The 17643-nt window shown below is 59.6% G+C and overlaps 1 protein-coding gene across 1 annotated transcript; it reads left to right on the top strand.

Annotated features, from left to right (window-relative positions):
* The first annotated feature begins 2064 nt into the window (after window positions 1-2064).
* On the top strand, window positions 2065-15549 carry LOC107520068 (centriole, cilia and spindle associated protein). The gene is made up of 3 exons (XM_016163435.2): window positions 2065-2535; window positions 11150-11421; window positions 12558-15549. Exons 1-3 carry the CDS (start codon window positions 2184-2186, stop codon window positions 12732-12734), a joined length of 801 nt encoding a protein of 266 aa, XP_016018921.2. The 5' UTR covers window positions 2065-2183; the 3' UTR covers window positions 12735-15549.
* The last annotated feature ends 2094 nt before the right edge of the window (window positions 15550-17643 follow it).

Below are 17643 nucleotides of genomic sequence, written 5' to 3'. Positions count from 1 at the left end.
CCCCCATGCAGCACGTGTGCCCTATGTGACGTTCGCGGCCGCTCCTCCCTGGCAGAGGTGGTTTATTTCTCAGTGTGGTCTAGCCTGTGTCTTACTTGAGTGTTAGAATGCCTCAAACGAGATGTCTATGACTCTCGGAGGCGGTCCAGCTTGTCATTACTCTCTCAGAAGAGGGCCACGTGCAGTCTAGCTTAGCTTCCTGGAGGATGAGGCCACAGGGAGACCAAGACAGCCCAGCCCATAGCCAGCCCCACTGCCAGGCATGTGACCAGGCAATGTGGCTTCCAGCCCAGCTCTCCTGCAAGCTCAACACAACAATGTGAGTCTACGCCGACAGATGAGATGCCCCACTAACTCACAGAATTGTGAGAAACGTTTTAGTTGTTTTAAACCACTGAGTTTGGGGGAGATTAATTATACAGTGGAAACGGGAACATTGCGTTCTGCGTTTTTCACATTAATAACTCCACGTTATTCAGATACTTATTAAGGTTCTTCCCGGTGCAATCATCAGAAACCAACTCTGGACAGCTTAAACAAAAGGGAAACGCATGAGAACGGTCCTGAGGATGGGGTGGAGGGACCTCAAGGAACAAAAAGTAAGCTTAGGGCCACCGTGGGGATGTCAGCAGGGGTGGAGGTCACCAAGCATCTCTCCAGTGAGCTGCTGGTAACAACCCAGGGATAATGACTTCTGGACAACGACCAGTTCTCAGAACAGTGTGACTCGTCCCACTGGGCCGTGTCTACCACTGGATCATGTTCCTACGTTGGGGCGGGGACAGAACGAGGAGGCAATTGAAAATGGTGATGCGGCGGAACCCCAGCATGGAAGTTGGATCCGGTGACCCAATGAGGGCCTGGGCCTGCTTTTCAAGCGCTAAGCATGTTTTGGTTTTCCAAAACTTCTTCTTTCCAATCTCTTTGCAACTAATGTATCAAGGCTCTTTTTAAAAACCAGGAGTATCTGTGTGGGGCCGCTTCAGAAATTGTAACAGCGGCGGCAACTTTGTATCCTTCCGCGACAGCAGCTGAATGTTAAGGTTTCACGTGTCGATGGGTCTCAGTGAGGGCACTGCAGCGGCTTTAGTAAACAGTTAAAAATGTTTGGGGGTCTAGACAAGGAAGGACTGGAGTGACAGGTGCCGTCAACACAGGGAGGATGGAATCGAGAGTCACCGCGTGCTCTTGGGATGGTTTTTGGAGAACACGACCAGTGTGTTGCTGGCCGGAGGCGTTGCATGGTTCACAGGACGGGGGAGCAACTGCAGACCCTGAGCGACACCTCCTGCAGTGGTGGGTGCGTCGGCACCTTGGATGGGGACCGGGGACCCGCGCCTGATCCCCGGAGTTGGCCCATTGCCTGCGTCCCCGCGCTCTGCACCGAAGCAGCCGCCCCCACGGAGCCGGGGCCGGGAGCGCGCGGGGGCGGCGTCTGCTCCCGGGACTGAGGCGGCGCCTTCGCCAGCGGCTGGCGCAGGAACGCGGGCCGCCGCGCCGTCGGCGACATCTTGCTCAGGAGGAAAGCGCGCGGACCCGCGGGCCGCTCCTGCTGCTGCGCCACACGCACGGAGGACGGGCCGGCGCAGCAGGAAGGAGGTAAGCCGCGGGCCGCCCCTCCCGGAAGGGCGCTCGGAGGAGCTGGAGGCCGCCGCGGCCCCGCGCCCCCGCCCCCGCCCCCCGCAGCCTCGCTGCTCCCGCCCATCGCGGCTGCCCTCCCACCGGGCCCGCAGCCTCCGGCGTCCCAGCTCTGGAGCGGCCCTCCGAGGGGACCCCGATCCCCGCAGCGCGGGCTGCTACCGGGGAACCTCGCCCGGGGTCTCAAGACCCGGTCGCAAGGTGAGGCGGCTGGCGGCAGGGACCCCACGGCCCCGCCCTTCCCCCGGCTGGCCGCCCGCTCTCTCGCCCCGCCCCGCCCGCTCTCGCCCCGCCCCGCCCCGGCGTAGCCCCGCCCCCGGCATAGACCCGCCCCGTCCTCGCCCCGCCCCCGGCATCGCCCCGCCCCGCCCGCTCTCGCCCCGCCCCCAGCCCCAGTCCCGCCTGCCCCGTCCGGGCGGGGCTCCGGGTTTAAACGTCGCGGCGGGCCGGGCGGCCGGAGGGGCGGGGTGGGCCTCTGTGTCGTGTCCGGTCCCGCAGGCGGCGGTGGCGCGGATCGGCGGGCGTTCGGGCCGGCGGGCGAAACCATGTCCCCGGGCAGCGGCGTGAAGAGCGAGTACATGAAGCGCTACCGGGAGCCGCGCTGGGACGAGTACGCGCCGTGCTACCGCGAGCTGCTGCACTACCGCCTGGGCCGCCGGCTGCTCGAGCAGGCGCACGCGCCCTGGCTCTGGGACGACTGGGGCCCGGCCGGCTCCTCGGACGACTCGGCGTCGTCGGCGTCGTCGGGCGCCGGGAGCCCCGCGCCCCAGTGCGCCCCGGAGTCGCCGCCGCCGCCCGCGGACCCCGCGGCGCGGGAGGAGCCGGCACGGCGGGCGCGCGGGCCCGCGGAGGAGCAGGCCGCGGAGGCCGGGGCCGCGGAGGACACGTCCGAGCCAGGTACCGGGCCGCAGGGGCTGCGCGGAGGCCGCGGTCTGCGCCGCGCACCCGGCCCCGCTCTGCCCTGCTCCCGCCTTTTCCCTTTCCCGGGGCGAGTCTAGACTAGGACAGGTCGGCCCGCCGCCGCCTCCCGCTTCATTTGCGTAACCTGGCGGCTCGGGGGTCAGCTGCGAACGCAGCCGAGGCGCCGTGGGCGCGGCCCGGGGTCTCCGCGCAGGGACCGAGGCGGCCTCGCTGACCACCGACCCCCGTTCAGCCCTCGGCGCCCACCGCTCTGTGCGCAGGGCCGCTTTCCTCGGCTCTTGGGGGTGACCCAGGACGCCAGGGGCCACAGTGAGAAGCCTTCGCCCTGTGAATGGGGCCCTTGTTTTCCGTGACCCCCCAGGCCCCGCCGTGCTGTCCCTAGAGAGTGTTCTGCTTTTGTTTACGCAGATGATTGCGTAACTCCGGGCCGGCGGGGGGGGGGGGCGGGGGGGGCAGGGCGCCCCGGTGAGTGCTGCGTCCCCTCCGCTTCTTGCCCACGCTCGCACCCGAAGGCGCCATCCTCGCGCCGCGCCGTGTGCAGGCGCAGCAGGACCCGGGAAGTGGCCCTGGGTGCTGTGCCGGCGCCGGGCTGGCCTGGCCCCATGCCTTGGCTCCTGCCCACGGGGTCGCAGAGTGGGGTCCCCAGCACGGGAGGCCGAGCATGGCCGCTGGTGCTCAGGGCCACCTCGGATACAGGGTAAACCAGTGTCTCCTTCCTGCCACCCTGGCCAGATGCCATGGGCGGGGAGTCACTCAGTTTTAAAGAGGCTCTAATGAGAAAAATGACTGACATTTATCGAGAGCTTACTACACACCCAGTTACTGATCTTAGAATATGTGTTTGTCGGAGACAGTTCTAAGAGGCAGGACCACGGTTTTCGTTTGGCTTGTAGATGAAGACCATGGAAGCCCAGGGTAGATGGCCAGACTGCGAGCAGCGAGGAGGGAGGACATGCAGCCCGGGCCAGGCCGCTCTGCCCTTGTCACGCTGTGAGACCGGCGTGCGTGTGGCACTGCGACCTCCCCATCCTCGTCCTCCTGGTGTGCGCGAGTCGCCACCGGAGTCCTGGCAGCACCAGAGTCTTGCTCAGGCGGTGCCTGCTGGGAAGGGGATGTGAGCCGTGGGGGGTAGGGGGCACCCCGTCCCCTTTTCCCCGCGGGCGCTGACCTGCCGTGGAGCCGGAGCCCGCGCTGTCAGACTGGATGGGCCTTCTCGCCCACTCTGCCCTTGCGCTGTTTGCAAGGACCGATCTGTGTGTCCGCCTGTCCGCGTGCCCTAGGAGTTTCCAGACCACACCGCAGCGTTGGCGGGGCCTGCGTTTGCCCGAGTTCGTGACTGGTGTGCTCTCCTTAGGGACACTGCCCCGACCCGTGGCTAAGGTCAGTGAAGCCTTGTCTGCTGGCATCTCCAGTTCAGGCATCCAGGGAGGCGGGATGCCTCCCGCCCTCCCCCACGCTCATCCCTCTGGGTGGCAGCTGGTCCATGCCTGTCCGGGGGCTGGAGCACCCTTTTTCTAAGTGGGCGGTTACATGTCCTAGAACCACGCTCACTCCTGAGTGTGTGCAGAACAGAAACATGGAGTTTTTGTTTTTGCTGAAGTCGCCACACGCAGATACACACACACACGTGTGCGTGGACACACACGCACGCACACACATGCACGCGCACGCACACACACGTGTGCGTGGACACACGCACGCGCGCACACACGCACGCGCACGCACACACACGGCTCTGTACACAGTAGAGCAGCTCCTGGCCCCACACACACCGTCGCCTGTCCCTTAGGTGGCCACTTCCAGCTTCTCCGGCTCTTTCTCTGGTGTTTATATCTGCCCTTCCAAGTAACCTAGCTCTTGTCGACCTTTCTCGGCTTCGCTGCCGTCTGTTAGCTTTCTTTTCCCGCCATGCCAGCGCGTTCGCGGGCGCATCGCGCGCCCCGCCCCAGGGCCGTCATGCAGCGCGGCGGCGCCCGGTAGCGCCCTGGGTGCGGGGTCGGCGCCAGCGCTGCTTACGGCCGCCCCGCGCTGTTTGCCGCGGTTCCTCTTCTTGCTTCACGACGCACCCAGCACCGTGGTTCACCTCACTCGCCGCCTTAGGGCGCCCTCCGGGGGCCCCTGACCTACTTGCATGTGTTCTGGTGGTTGCTGGCCAGCTGCATCTTGGGAGGCCCCTCGGCCACCTCCCCAGGGGCTCCCTGCTTCTCCCTTGGGTGGGAGGCTCTGTGCGGTGGCTTTCGCAGCATCTTCCTTCTTGGTCTGCCGCCTCCTGGTGGCGCGCACCTTCCAGTAGCTCCCCGAGAAAGGCCGTGTGAAAGCTTCGATGTCCGAGAACCTGCCTGTGGGAGGATGGCTGACTGCTCCGGCTCTGTTTGTGGCCGGCCGGGTTCCGCCTGGGTGTCTCTGGGGACCTGGAGGCGGTGCTGGACTGTGCCGTAGCCTCTGGGGTTGCTGTCACCGGCCGGCATCTGATTCTCGATGCTTTGCAGATAGCATGTTCCCCCTTGGGAAACCGGGGTCTTCTCTTTGGCCTTTGAGCTCTGACATTCCTCCCGGCTCTGGGTCTGTTTTCCTCCACTGTGCTCGGCGGGTCCTTGTGGTCAAACTAACGTTTTGTAATTCTGGGAAGTTTTCTTGAATTTTTCTCTTTTTTCCCGTCCCTTTCTTTCTGAACTCCTTAGTTGGATGTTAGATTTCGTGAATTTATTCTCCAATCCCCACACCCAGTTCCCATCTGTGTTTTCCTTCTGTTTTTCTGGGCGATATTCTCAACCTTAGCTTCCAACTCTTCTATGACATTTTTCGTTTGCGGGCTAGTTATTGTTTAATTTAAGAGCTCTTGAATTGTTTTCTGATCTTCCTCCTTCCTCCCCTCCCCCATCCTTCCCTTCCTCTTTTTTTCTCTTAAAAAAAAATAGAAGTTTGTTCCTGATTCGTGCAGATGGCACCCTGTCTTGCCAAAGATAGCGCTAGAAGTTTTTGTTCATTTGATTCTCCCTGCCCATCTCTTCCGCACAGCCTGTTCCCCTCCTTCTCCCGCTTTTGTTTCTTTTTGCTTTGAATCCTGTATTTTATGTTAGAAAATTTTCTCAAATGTCTATCGATTCTCCCTTAAGAGATGGTACTGACAACCTGGGAAGTCCCCTGTGGGCTGTGGGGTAGGCGTGCTTTTGAAGAAATTGCTTTTTTTTTTTTGGTGCCACCAATTTTAAAAACATAGCACCCTGTTCTTCTTGGTTCCTTCTCCCCGCCCCACCCCCCAAAAGCTATAAATATCCCCGAGAGCTCTCCCGCGTTCCTGGCCTAGTTTTTTGCTGTATATTTGTCTCTCTTACTAGAGGCGCTTGCTCTCAGCCCATCTGCTCCTACTTAAGCGTGAGGCTTGGAGAGCTTCGGGGGGCGCTGTCCACGGAGCGCCGTTGGCCGTGACCGGGTGAGGACCACTGTCCCCAGGGCTCCGCGCGGGAGCATGTGCCGGCCTCTGGTCGGCTCCTCTGACGGCGTTCCTCCGGTCTCCTGCCTGGGACGGCGCTTGCCTGGCTGTCCCCGTGCCGGGAGCAGCGTGGCGGAGGACGGGAGGGATGTGCTCCTTGCCTTGTAACCTGTTTCCAGGAAGCTGTCACCCCCTGCACCCCTTCTCCAGAGTAACCCTCGTGCTCCCGGGACGGGAGGGACGATCACCTGCCACATGGACCAGCGGGCACTGCGAAACAGAATCACCCTGACCACGGGGGCTCGCAGCGCTCGAGTCTTATCGCTCGTGGCCTCTGGGGGCAGAGTGCGGCCTGGCGCAGGGCTGTGCCTCTCTCTGCCGCATGCTGTCCGTGGCCTCAGCTGGAAGCTCTGGACGCTAGGACGCTTGGGACACCTTCAGGTGCCTGGCCTTTCCAGTGACAGGCTGGCCGGCCCCCGAGGCTGGGCATCCCTGGGAGAGTTGTGCGCTGCAGGACGCCCCCTCCTGGCTTAGCGCAGGGAGGCCCCCCCCACCCCCCGCACCCCACTCTGCGCTTGCAAAGCGTGCTGAGCTCGAGGGAAGAGGCGGCCACCCAGCTCGGGACGGGCCAGCTCGCTGTCACACTGTCGTGGGAGCCCGCGGGCTACGGCACCCGTGACACTCAGGCTTCGGCAGAGGCGATCCGCTGCACTGGCCTTCCGGGGAGTCTGGGGCCCCGGCTCCGGCTCTTTCTGGGGTTTGCCCTCGTGCTGCGGGCCCCCCTCCGGCAGGGAGGCAGGAGTCATCCCGCGCGGCTCTGCGGGGCCACTTCCCGTCTCCCACAATCCGATGTCGTCACCTCCCTTGCTCCTTGTCCAGTGGCCTTGTGCTGTTTCCCCGGCACTTAGTGGGGCTACGGGAAGAGGGGGCGTGTGGGCCGCACCTTCGGCCTGCATCCTGCACGAGCTTTTTACTTTCCTTTCCCGCTGATCGGTCTCGCCAGAGGTCCGAGAACTCTTTCTAGGCGCTGGGCTTTCTTTGTGTGTGGCGTGCGGTGGCATCGGCGCCGACTCCTGCTGCCCCTGGGACTGGGGGACATCGGGGTCCCGGCCGCGGCAGCCCCCGCAGACTCGGCCGCGGCCCCTCTGCTGGGTCGGCCGGCTTGCATTTGCTCTCCGTTCTGTGTTATGTGCTGTCCTTAATTCGTGATCTTTTTCCCTTACTCTAATTTTTGTTGAGTTAATTTTCTAGTTTTTTAAGATGGATGCTTATTATTGACTTTTCCCCCGCCTTTCTTTTTCGATACATTGATTTTAAGGCTATAAATTTCCTTCTGATTACCGCCTTAGCTGTGCCATACAAGTTGTTTTGTGATATTTTTATTCACATAAGCACATCTTCTAATTTTCATTGATTTTTAAAATACAAAAAAATTACTAAACTTGACATTTATGTATAATACACAAATTAGGAAACATTCATCCTTAAGAAACAAACTAAATACCAAAAAGCTCCTATAAACATTGTGTTTAGGAAACTTTAGAAACATTTCGCATAAGATCGGGGTTAAGGCTGGTGAGCCCCCCATCACCACTACTCTTTTCTTATTTAAAAAAATTGTGATAACACATGGACAACATAGCTTTACTATTTCAATCATTTTTAAGTGTACAGCTCTGTGGTGTTGAGTACGTTCACGTTGTCGTGTGCGTGTGGTTTGTTTTTGACCCATGCATTATTTAGAAATGTTTTTAAATTTCAGAACTGGAGTTTTTTTAGTTATTTTGTTGCTGTCTCTATCTTGATTACAGTGCAGTTAGAGAATAAATACATTCTACGTGACTTCAGTTTTGTACATATTAAGACGCTTCATAGCTTCGGCTATGTAAGTTCTTGTAGATGGCCCCTGTCTGCTCGACGACGCTGTGTGCTCTGCGGTTGTCGGGTGCAGTGTCCTGTGTGTGTACGTGAACATGTATCTCTTAGGCCGAGTGTGTCGATTCTGCAGTTCGAACGCTTCAAGACCATTTAGTGAAACTTTCTGTGCCGGTGGACATGCCCCCTGTTCACACCGTCCCCACACAGGAGCCGCCAGCCACTCGTGCTTACTGACTGCTTGAGCTCTGACTGGTGTAACCAAGGAGCTGAATTTTTGCTTTTATTTAATTTAAACTTATATTCGATGGCCACATGCGGTTAGTGGCTTTTGTAGTGGACAGCACAGTTCCAAAGGAAGACTGAATTTATTTTTGTTTCTATGATCTACGAGTTACTGAGAGAGGCGTGAACTTGATGATGGTGACCCTGGGTTCGTCTGAAAATGTCTTTAAACTTTGCCCTTTTGAATGGGGTTTGAAGCAGACACACAGCCCCCTCGTCTTGAACCAGGCGCTGTCTCGGAAGCGTGAAGGGCCGCGTTGTGGCGGGCAGCTCCGTCACCCCATCTCTCGTCTCCTGCTGCCGCAGGGATTTTTGCGCTTGTCTTTTCTCTTGAAGCACGGAGGGCCAGCTTCGTAACCTGTAGGTGACGATTCCATCATCGCAGGTCCGCTGCCCCTGCTGGCCCTTCCCATTATCTTCTCTCCTGTGTACCTGGTCACCTCACAGCACACTCACGATTGTGTTTGAGAAGTTTCTTTAGGAATGATTTGGGGCCTATAGTCTCCAGAGAGATTTTCGTTTCTCGTGTTGGGCACCTGTGGACACTGTTTTTGTCACTCTTTCTAGTCATCCGTGGTGGGACAGCTGGCTCGGTGGCCCACGGGTGCCAGAGCTGGGACTCTCCGTTCCGTTCACTCTGACCCCAAGCTGGGCTCTGTCCCGCTCGGGCCAGCCCGGCTGCCCGCGCTGCGCCCCGGTGCTGGCCCTGCCTGCCTCCCCGCAGGACCTGGCGCTGTTCATGGTGGCTTCTCTCCTTCTCTGAAGCTCTTTCCGCAGCACCTGCCCTGGTTGGTTGTCCGCTCTTCTACCTGGTCTGTCGTGGGCCTTGGGCGGCATCCTCTGCCTGCGCAGTGAGTGAGGAGTGCCGGGGTGGGACTCCCCGCCGCGACTGCGTCCTGCCCCTCACCTGAGCCTGATCCGCCTGCTCGCTCCCCACCTTCTCCTGAGCCCCTGACGAGGCCCAGCTTTTTTCCGCCGCGTTGTTTCAGGAGCGTCTCGCCCACCCTGCGCGGGCCTGTCAGAGGGTCGCTTCTGCGTCGCTCCAGACCCCCAGGGCTGCCCTTGGCCTCGCAGGGTGCGCGCCGGCCGGTCCCCTGTCCCCGTGCCGCTGGGCGGGCTGCTCGCAGAGGCCTTGCCGCCTGCCGGTGTGGCGGCGTGTCGCCCACGATGCCTCGGGGACTCTGAGCGTCTGCCAGGCTTGGCGAGCAGCCTTCTGGCCCTTTCCGCCATCCACCCTGCCATCACCCTTGGTGACCCCCGTGGTCTCTGCCCAGCTTATGATGGAAGCCGTCCTTCACGCAGCAGCTAGAGGCCTGATCCCAAAGTGCGGAGGACCTGCCAAGCCCCAGCTTGGACTCCTTCCTCGAGCCTTAGTCTCAGGCCAAGGGGACCTGCCCAGCTCGCCACGGGGCATCTCTGCCCGCTGCCTGCTCCGCGCCTCCGCCCCCAGCGGGTGCGCCTGTCCTGTGAACTCCTCCTGTTCCCTCGCTGTCCACGCCGCCGACGGCCACCCCTGCCCCTGGCGTCCGGCCCGGTTCTCTGGCTTGCCCCCGGGGGCCTTGAAGCAGCCCCTGCGCCCCTTCCTAGAGGCTCTGGGGCGACCGGAGGGGGCGGGGCGGAGGGACTGGTCCGTTTGAAGTCCCCTCCCACCTTCGGGCTCCAGCCCTGCAGATCTCGGCCCCGCCCCCGGTGTCGTGGCCCCGGCGCCCCCCCATCCAGGGAGGAGCAGGGGGCGGGGCCGACGCGCTGCTCGGACAGATGTTTGAGGAACTAGGGTCTCACGGTGGGTGGCGGAAGGCGGGCGGTGGGCGGTGGGCGGCGGGCGGCCTCGAGGTGCCGTGCGGTGCGGGTGCCAGGCCCGGGGGCGGGGGGGAGGGGGCTGCCGTGAGTTCTGTGTGTTTAGCGGTAAGTGGCGGAGCGAGCCACAGCTGGGCCGTCGAGGCTCCGCGCGTGCGCACACGCGCCGGCCCAAGCAGCGAGGGCCCCGCGTGCGCCGCTTTGCAGCGACGAGGCAGCCACGGGGTGGCACCTGGAGCTCGGTCCCCCAGCATCTGATGGGGGGTCCCTAAGACTCAGCGGGGCCTGGGTGCTGAGGAGCGCTCTGAATGTGCGTTTACGCCGCAATGCAAACGGCTCCCAAAGGGCGTAAACGCAATAATATAACTTTTACAAAAAATAGTTTATGAGAAATAATGGATGGCAGGATGGTGCAAGGTAGTTAGGGGAGTGGCGCTGCGTTGCCGTGTGCCCTTGGTCCCCGGTGTTCACCTGGCGGGCAGCCCTACTCCCGCTGGGTTCCCAGCTGTAAGGACAGAACTTAGGGCAGCGGGGGTGGGGCGGGGCCCGAGTCCTACAGTCGCTTCTGTCACAGGTGGAGGGGAGGCCCTTGGAGCAGGGGCTCCCATCTAGCTCTTCAAACTGGGGTGCCTGACTGTGCACTGAGCCCAGTGAGCACACCTTGCCGTGACTGGGGACTTTTCAAGTTCAAGTCACCAGCTAGCTCTGCGAGTAGCATGTCCCGTAATTGTGGGACATCGAGAAGGCATGGCATCCACCCAGGCATTTGGGTAACTTAGAAACCAACCTCCTGTACCTGCTGATGAGCACAAACCCAGGTCTTCCCTGAGGCTGGGCATCAGGGCCTGGATGGCCAGGCACAGTGGACAAAGCCAGCGGCCACCGTGCTTGGCTCTGATGTGTCCTTGAGATGCTTAATCTTAGAATGAGAGTGACAGTAGTTGCTTTTGAATGAGCTCAGTTCAGTCTTGCTGTGTCCCTTGTTGATTTAAAGATGGGATACACTGTTTCAAAATTATTATACTAACTTGTTTCCTCATTTCTGCTTTAAGCGAAACTTGTGAATTGAACCCAAGTGAAAGTGTTACTGATTTAATTAGGCATTGCGTGTTTTTCAGCCCAAATACTTAAAGTTATTCTGTGCAAGCCTGATTTTAAAGCACTTTGATCTTGTTTTGTCTCTTTTTTTTTTTTTTAAAGCATTGCCAGTGAAAGATGGCAAAGAAAACCCTGAGCAGCAGCAGGTCAGGACGAAAGAGACCGACGATTTACCCAGCGGCTGCGAGGCTGGACCCCGGCCGAGCCCCTTGTCTGCTGGAGGAGCCCGGAGGGCCGTCAGGAGCCCGCAAAGATCGTCCAGTAAAATCAGGCAGAAGAAGCATCCATTCGCTCTGTATGGCTGGGGAGAAAGACAGACGGACACGGGGAGCCAAAAGACTCACAACGTCTGTGCGTCTGCCCCGGTACACGAGGTGAGTCCGCGTGCAGCCCACTTCCTGCCCCCAGGAGGGTGGGCTCGGACTGTGTCCCTGTCGCTGGGTGGCACGCCCTATGGTCCCTGAGAGGTCTTGGGGGCTGGTACAGGGGCTGAGGGAAACCAGGAGTGGGCATCGGATCAGCCAGCAAGAGGAGGCTCGAAGTGGGCCACAGGGTGGGCAGGTCCCTGGATGGGTTCACAGCACTGAGCTGGGTGAGCAAGTGGCTGGAGTCGGGGTCCTCGCATCCCAGGGTCCCTGAGGCTGGCGCAGCCCGTCTGGGTTTGCCGCTGGCGCCTCGAGTTTGCAGCGCCCCCGCTTTGAGAGCTGGCGTTTGCTTGACTCCTGTTCCTGGTTTGTCTGCCCGATGGCTTTCCCTGTCGCGCTCGACGTCTGCCCTGCACGCCCCTTTGCTCCTGGAGTAAGTCTGAATGACTGATTCCGCTCAGACCAGCCTCTCAGCCTCTCACTCCCAGGGCTGAGCTTCAGACCCGGGTCGTCCCTGCTCCCCGTCCTGAGAATGTGCCATGCGGGGTCCTCACGTGTAGAGACAGAGCAGTTGTGTGTGTTAGTGTGATGCTATTATGTCAGCCTGAGAGGCAGAAAGTGCAGGCTGTGGATTCTGATTACACACCCGTCGCCTTTGTACTGAGCAGATGGTGTTATTTAGAGTGATATTTGAGACAGCAGAGCTGTGCTTTAACCAAGGGCCTCGGGCTGTCCCACAGGATTGAGTTTCACAGGCTCATCTGTCCTGTAAAATGTCTCAGGTGGCAGAATCCCTTGGGAATTTTTTAGTGTTTTGCCGTTAAGCATTTGATGCCCTTTAGTGGAACTCTTAGCCATGCTTGATGCTAAGCAGGTCCCGTTACCCCCTGAGCCAGTTTCCGGAGGCTCATGTGGATTAGACGCTCGCCATCGGCGGCAGGCGGTCAGCACGGCGGGCACTGTCATTCGCTGTCTGCGTCACAGACGGTGGGTCAGCCACAGACCTGGGCATGGCTCTCTCCGCAGAACTGACAGCGGTGAGCTTGGGCCCAATCCGCTGGGCTCCCGGTGACCCGGGGAGGCTCTTGAAAGTCAGCTCAGAAGCCATGCAAAATTTTGTGCCTTTGTCTTTGACCTCGCCCTAGATTCACGAGTCAGCGCTGCGTGCAAAGAACAGGAGGCAGGTGGAGAGGCGGCGGCTGGCGGCCCAGAGGCAGCGTGCACACTCGGCGGACACGGAGCGGGGCAGGGGGCCCAGGCCGCCCTCCGCGGAGAGCCCCTGGGTGACCGAGTACATGAGGTGCTACTCGGCTCGCGCCTAGGGGGGCCGCGGCCTCCTGAGAAGTGTCGCTGCAGGAAAGACGGCAGGACGCGACGGGGACGTCAAGAGAGATCGGCGTCGGTTTACGGGACCAGGGCAGTTCCAAACGATCGTGCCATTTTGGTGAATGCTGGTCGCGCTCCTCGGCAGTAGGTCGAAGCCATAGACGTTTGGTTATTTGTGAAGACGATGCCCTAGGTGCTCGGTGTTCTAAGGGTTCGTTGCGAAGCGCCCTCCCGTTGTAAGACGTCGTCACCAGATGCCTTTACGCGGCCGCCGATGTGCGACACTCAGCTTCCTTCCCCTCGTCCCGGCCCGTTTCGTCCTGTCCCGGGTCGCGCCTCGGGTTCCGTAGCAGTGACCTAGCACGAGGCCCGTTTTCCTCCTGATGGTTCTCTGAGAGGTCCCGAGGCCCACGGAGAGTGACCCGGACGCCGAGTGACACGGACACCCAGTCCCTGCATGGCGAGGCTGGGCCGCGGTCGTTTCTGAAAAGTCACACCCACTGGCATCCCAGGGCCCGCGATGCTTCGGACACGCTGGGGCTGGACGGGGCCGTCTCCGCTGCTGGTCGCCCCCCTGGCTGCACCGCGGGGGGTCCCCAGCACACTGTTCACAAGGGTGAACTGTCTTCTGAGTCACTTGTTTTTTATCGTGAGATGTTTTTAGAACACACAGCGAGGGGCCGGCCCTGCGCTGCCGGCCCACGCCCACCCGCGGCGGCCTCAGCCTCTCGTGTCCGAGTTGGCAGTGACTTTACAGCTAACCTGAAATTTCACTTCCTAAAACCAAGATCGTCTTGCTTGCTGGGTACGAGGGACAAATGTCACAAGGCACGTCAGGGATGCGCCCTGCCCGACTTCCTCCGCTGTCGGTCCCCAGATCTGTCCCCAGAGCGCCCGAGCCCGTGGGCTTGGGCACGCCCAGCCTGGCCTGCGCGGCTGCCCGGCTCCCAGCCACAGGCTCGTTCAGAACCAGGTGTGAGCGGCGCAGACGAGGTGCGCTTCCGGGGACAGGGTCTGGGGACAGGGTCGACGGCTGAGAAGCGGGCTCCCCCGGGAGGCAGGAAGGGCGAGCACCGGACTGGAGGGAAGGGGGCAGAAGGGGATGCTTGCCGGCCGCTCCCGGGGAAGGGGACCGCCGTTCGGTGTCGATGTGAGGCTGAGCATTTCCTCGGCTTTTTTACTCTGGGGTTTGAAGGGTCACAGTCAGCTTTTAGAACACAAATGTGTTTTATTCCACATAAAATCTTCACATAGTGTCATCTCCAAACTGTACGAAGCTTTGAAAACTCATAGCGAAGATCCGTGAGGTTTGAGAAAAGACTTGAAATGTTTTGCGTCTCGAGGCGAAACACTTTGGGAGAGGGCTGTCCTAGTCGGCGGGGCGCGTGCGGTCCTGTACATTGTCCAAAGCAACCTTGGCCGTTCCCCTGGTGACTTTTGCTGTTGTTGTTTTTAAAGTCCTTAAACATTGCACATACCTTAAAGGTCAAAGTATTGCAGCAGCTGGACAGTATAGCTGCCTGTGAAAGCCATCCCTCTAGCCCTGCCTGCTGGCCAGCGGGCCACCCAGCCGAGTGGCCACCCTGCCCCGGACGACCTGAGGGTGGGGCCTGGGGTTGCTCAGGCCACACGCAGATAGGCGCCTCCAAAGCCTGCTTCCTCTGGGTCCGAACAGGCCTGGCTCCCTTCGAAAACATGGTCTTGAGCACTCCCGACGCAGCCCTGGAAAAGCCTAGAAGGCGATCTCGGCCATTTACCCTTGTACGTGGATGACACATGAAGGTTTGTAAAGTGCTTCTGGTGTGCATGAGCAACGAATAAATCCGCGTGAACGCACTGAGTCCCCGGCCCGTTCCCGTCATTGGTGGGCCAGGGTTTCTTTTCTTTCTCTTTAGTGGTGAAAATCACCTTTCGAGCTTATGAAATGAAGTTGTAATGATTCGATGGTCTTACCCGTCCCTTCTCATTCCAGAAACCAGGTGTTTGTGATCATGTCCCCCTTCTTTTTTTATGGCGACATTGGTTAACGAAACCCTTAACTAACAAGGCGTGCGTATGTTTACACTGCGTGTTCACCTGCCATCGTGAGATTTCTTTCTGTCACCACATATACATCCTCGTCCTTGGGACAACTCGCAAGACAGGAGACAGTTTAAAATGACCTTTCGTGCTGCAGAGTTGGAAACGACTTGAGAATCCGGTGATGTTTAGAATCGAGAATAAAATCATGGCTACATAAGACTCTCTACATTTTTGCTTTTAAGCACTTGAGACAGTTTGTCATGAACGAGGTTCTGTTGTTTTCATGAAGAGCAGTGACAGAGTATTGAGTGCCATCCACACTGCTGGCGTGGCGTGACCGAGAAGTACACAGGAATCGATTCTTCTTTTACACCCTGAAGGACCACTGCCACTGAGGTGTGGAACCAGTCAGCACCTCCGGTTGTCCGTACCCGCCCCCGCCCCGTGAACCTTCTAGGCACGCGTGCGCGCTGTGCTCACAGCGCAGGAGGCACACTCGTGCCACTCGTGTGGAACAGCTTCGTCACCTGTGCGCTAGGTCACGCAAACTCAGCCGACTGACTTGCACTATTTGAGTTACTGGAAATTGTTACATCCGAAACACAAAACTGCATGTGTTTTCGTCCCCGTTTAAGTCAATGATGCGGGACTGGGCACAGGTAGCCTTTCTGCGTGGCATTTCACAGCCCTCGCCGTTTACAATGTCTAAGGTAGCATCGGCAAAGAGGGAGACAGGCAAAACGTGTCTGAGAAGTAAACGCTTTTCCCACTGGCCGCTTCAGTAAAAAATCGTGTGGTGGACAATTTTTACATTTCACTGGACTAGATTTAAAGAATGGTGCTGATTTATAAAGCTCGATTCTGTGTGGGTTCGGCACCCAACTGCTAATGCCTGACTCATCACAATGTGAGCTGGAGATTTCAAAACGTTTGCCTTCGAGATGGGTTTCCAGACAGCTGGGCCGAGCAGGGGCCGAGCAGGGGCCAAGCAGGGGCGGGGGGTGGCGCAGGGGGGGGCCTCGCTGGCGCTGGTGCACACGGAGCCGCAGAGGCCTGAGCCGCGCTGGTGGGAGCTGGGGCGGGGGACTCGGAGAGTGGGGCGACTTGGGGAGTGGGAGAGACTGGGGGAGTGGGGGGACTCAGTGGCACCTGTAAGTGGGAGTGTCCACGGCAGGGCCTGTAGATGTGCTGCCACTGACCCCTTCAGTGGTGAAACTCGGTCCTCTGCAGAGCGTCCCGGGAACCGCCCTTTGTCCTTGAACCCCTCGGCTTTGCTGGCTGCTGGGTGGAGGGGAGCTGAGAGGCTGGGAGCTCCCACCTGGTGGGCACAGTGTGGCCTGGCGGGGGGGGGGGAGGGGGAGACGCAGGTACGGCAGAGCCATTGTCCCCCTTCTGTGCTCAGTCTCGGGCCTTTGTCCCACTGCTGCTGGCTTCTGAGCCCTGTCCCAGACCTGCCTCTTTTCTGGGTCGCTGTCCTACTGCGGATCTGCTGGGGGCAGATGCTGGGTGGGGTCTGTTATGTCTCCTTCTTGACGTGTCACCTGAAACGGGCTCCAGGAGCTGTGAGAGTCCCTCCTATGGAGGAAGGGTTTAGCAGGGTCACATGGCCACCTTGTGGGGATTTTGCAAACAAGGATCTTGCGGTGGCTGGGCTAGATCCGCAGGCCCTTTAGGGAGACCTGGGGACACAATTGATGGGTCCTCTGTCCTTCCCACAGCACTGGAGCCTTGTGGGCCCGGCTCTGGGCACACAGAAGGCAGCCCTGTCCTGCGACACGAGCTCAGGCAGGAAGGACGGGGCAGAGCCCGGCGTCGGGTGGACGGGGGTTGGAGAAGCTTCCAGCACAGACGTGAGGAAGGGGGTGCACAGGCAGAGAGGCCACGAGGAAGTCAGGGGCCAGGGGCACGCACGGTGAGAGGGTGTGCACCTGCATTTCTGGCCAGGGACCAGTATGACCAGTATGACGGCTTCTCCAGAAGAGGGCATGGCTGGCGGCTTGCCCTGAGTGAATTATGGGAGCCGAAGGGCTCCCACCCAACACGGAAATTAGCTCTTTACTCTCATGCAGTCAGTAGGTCCCTAAATATTCAGAGAACGTAATTATTTCCATGGTAATTTGGAATGTAAAATACTCAGACATTTAGCGTTTGTTTCCTTAATGCTAGTTTTCTTTAAAATGAAATTTACACATGACGTCAGGAGTTGGAGGAAGGAGCCGGTCCCCACAGCAGTGAGGGCGGTGTCGCCGCAGGAGAGGGCGCTCGCGATGCCTGCGCGTGCTCCAGACGCGGGGACCGGAGCTAGCGCGGGCTCCAGACGCGGGGACCGGAGCGGGACGTGCTCTCTATCACGGGACAAGGACTCTGGACGACGCCCGTGAAGTGCCTCGTGTCAGGACAGTGGCAGGGGCGACGCTGCCACATGTGACAATCGGACAGCAAGGGCACCAACCACGCTGAGGCGCACGGCTGTGGGGGGCGGGCTGCCTGCCCTGGCGTCCCTGCAGGAAGCATGGCTGTCCCCTGGGCTGAGGGGTGGCAGCTGGCACCGCCCGCCACAGGCTGGGGCACAGCACGTGCCAGAAAACCAACTTGGCGTAACCACAAGACAAGAAAGCAACCATTTTGGCTTCGTGACAGTATCTTTAAGGAGTTCCCAAGGGTTCGGTGCCTATGCAGATTAAAAATACATACTGTCAGAGATGCATCCCGAACTACTTTGGGGTGAAATGGCAGATGCCTTGGTTGTTCCCAAACTTAGAGCACAAAAAGCTGGGCAAAGGGAAATAAACAAGCTTGGCACGACGCAGGCTGTGGGAGGGGCGGGTGCGACTGTCTCCAAGAACACAAACGCCACTGCAGAAGAAAAACACGGGTTCCCCG

The sequence above is a fragment of the Rousettus aegyptiacus genome, unplaced genomic scaffold, assembly GCF_014176215.1.
Source record: "Rousettus aegyptiacus isolate mRouAeg1 unplaced genomic scaffold, mRouAeg1.p scaffold_m13_p_18, whole genome shotgun sequence".
NCBI classification, from domain to species: Eukaryota; Metazoa; Chordata; class Mammalia; order Chiroptera; family Pteropodidae; genus Rousettus; species Rousettus aegyptiacus.
Note: the sequence above shows the minus strand (reverse complement) of the source record. Positions and strands in the feature narration are given on the sequence as shown.